Here is a 2,133-nt window from a genome sequence, read left to right on the forward strand (position 1 = left end):
CTTGATTAAGGCCTCGGTAGTCAATGCAGAGTCGCATACTACCATCTTTCTTCTTCACAAATAACACCGGTACTCTCCACGGCGATACACTCGGTCGGATAAATCCTGTCTCCATTAGTTCGTTCAGCTGCTTTTTCAGTTCTACCATCTCGGTCGGAGCCATCTGATAGAGAGTCTTAGATATTGGCTCCGTTCCTAGCACAATCTCAATGGAGAAAACTACCTCCCGTTCTGGTGGTAGTCTAGGTATTTCATTAGGAAACACATCGGGGAATTCCCGAACCACAACAGTGTCTTCCAGCTTTGCTTCTGCTTTTCCGGTTCTGTGATTACAACTAGGAAGGCTTCATTCTCTTTCTCGATCATCCTGTTAGCCTTCAGAGCTGATATAATTGGATACACTTTTTGTGACCGGTTTCCAATGAACTCAAATCCTCCGCTCTCTTCAGTGAACCAAATAGTTTGTTGGCGGCAGGCAATCTGGGCTTGATGCTTCGACAACCAATCCATTCCCAATATTAAGTCGTAACCCCATATAGGTACGACGATAAGATCTGCAGTCAACATGCTCCCACATATAGTAAAGGGCATGCAATGTAAAATCTCCGGTACTGGAAGAGTCTGTCGCGGAGTTGTACACACCATAAAATGTGTAGTCGTATCGATCTCCATGATTGACAACTCTCCTGCCTTTTTCTCACTCAAGAAGCTATGTGTAGCTCCTGTGTCAAACAAAGTGATGCATGCAACATCATGTATGCAAATGGTACGTGTGATAGCGGCAACGTCAGCCTCCTCCATATAATCTTTATCAGTAGCCTCGTAGGTAGTCAACGGCTCTGCATCAAACGGCTCCTCCACTGTGTATGACTCCTCCTGAGCATCTTCCTCAGCTGTGAGAGCATAAACTCTCGGAGCAATATCCGATCTCTTCTGTGCTGGGCGCGGTGGCTTGTTGTTGGCTTGAGGAGCTATGTTCGTAGTGCATCTAGCAGCAAAATGCCCCGGTTGACCGCAACGGTAGCATGTCATGGTGTAGCCACAAGGTCCAGTATGGTCTCGACCACACTTAGCGCATGGCCTCCTATATATAGTGTAGTGGTTGGTTCGGGATCGTGGGACGAAATGCTGGAGCATTCCCCTTGTCACGGGTTGACTCGTCTGCCCAACTCTCACTGGAGAACGGTTGATAGGCACTCACCTGTATGGACCACGGTCATGTATCTTGGCGTCCATCTTCTCTTTCTCACTCCGTTCCACCTTGTCGAGTTGGTTGATGTACTGACTCAACGTAGGGTACTCATGGCACTCGATTCTCCTCCTGGGAGAAGGACGTAACCCAACAATGAGTTTCTGGATCTTATACTCCTCGGTTGGCACTAGGTGACCTCCATACTTTAGCAGCCGGTTGAATTCCGCTTAGTACTCTCGAACAGTCAGGTTACCCTGTTCAAGATGAAGGAATTCCACAATACGGTGGCCCTGATCTTGCCTCCGATAGTACTTCTGCTCAAACTCTGCCCGGAACTCTTCCCACGAGAATTGGTGTCCTACGGGAGCCTCACGTACAACTTCCTCCCACCAGTGGCGAGCCGCGTCAGCCAAATGATGGCTCTCTAACCAGATGTAGTTGAAATGGTGAGTGATCTTGATGATCCAGTCTTCAGCTGCCTCCGGGCTAAGAGAACCCTCAAACTTCGGAGTGCCCAAGGCTCGAAGTTCCTTGAAAAATGAAAAGTAGTCTACTACGACTTGCTATGGAATCCTCGGAGGTGCAGGCATCGGTGGTGGTGGTGGCAAACCTCCCTCCGGCCTTGCCGCAGGTGGAGCAGCAGGCGGTGGAAGTGGCGGGGGCATGCAGCCTCGTACAAACTGCCAGATATTCCCTTGTGTTGGTTTAGTGCTCTATGATGTACTGTTTATGAGCTTTATTTAGATACATTTGATGTATTGATACTTTCTATGGTTCATGAGAGTATTTGATTCATTATATGTTCTTGCATACTAGATGTGTTATGAAATCCATGTATCATTATGAATGATACTTAACTCTCTAGTCTTGTGTCATTATGGGAATGATGACATAATAAGACTAGTATGATGTGTGATTGATGATCATATAGATGATCATAG

At 47.1% G+C, this 2,133-nt stretch overlaps 1 protein-coding gene across 1 annotated transcript; it reads right to left on the bottom strand.

Moving 5' to 3' along the window:
- Positions 1 to 219: 219 nt before the first annotated feature.
- On the bottom strand, positions 220 to 1,857 carry LOC104803427. The gene is made up of 4 exons (XM_010527359.1): positions 1,803 to 1,857; positions 1,427 to 1,712; positions 1,202 to 1,321; positions 220 to 1,084 (listed from the first exon to the last, which is right to left on the bottom strand). The coding sequence occupies exons 1-4, from the start codon at positions 1,855 to 1,857 to the stop codon at positions 220 to 222; spliced, it is 1,326 nt and encodes a 441-aa protein (XP_010525661.1).
- Positions 1,858 to 2,133: the final 276 nt, after the last annotated feature.

Source organism: Tarenaya hassleriana, unplaced genomic scaffold, assembly GCF_000463585.1.
Source record: "Tarenaya hassleriana unplaced genomic scaffold, ASM46358v1 Cleome87, whole genome shotgun sequence".
In the NCBI taxonomy this organism is placed as follows: domain Eukaryota; kingdom Viridiplantae; phylum Streptophyta; class Magnoliopsida; order Brassicales; family Cleomaceae; genus Tarenaya; species Tarenaya hassleriana.

Coding starts and splice junctions, on each gene's coding strand:
- LOC104803427 (XM_010527359.1), bottom strand. CDS start 1,857: ATGCCCCCGCCACTTCCACCGCCTGCTGCTCCACCTGCGGCAAGGCCG. Junction 1,322..1,426: donor GGTAACCTGACTGTTCGAGA/GTACTAAGCGGA, acceptor TCCTTCTCCCAG/GAGGAGAATCGAGTGCCATG. Junction 1,085..1,201: donor CATGACCGTGGTCCATACAG/GTGAGTGCCTAT, acceptor CACTATATATAG/GAGGCCATGCGCTAAGTGTG.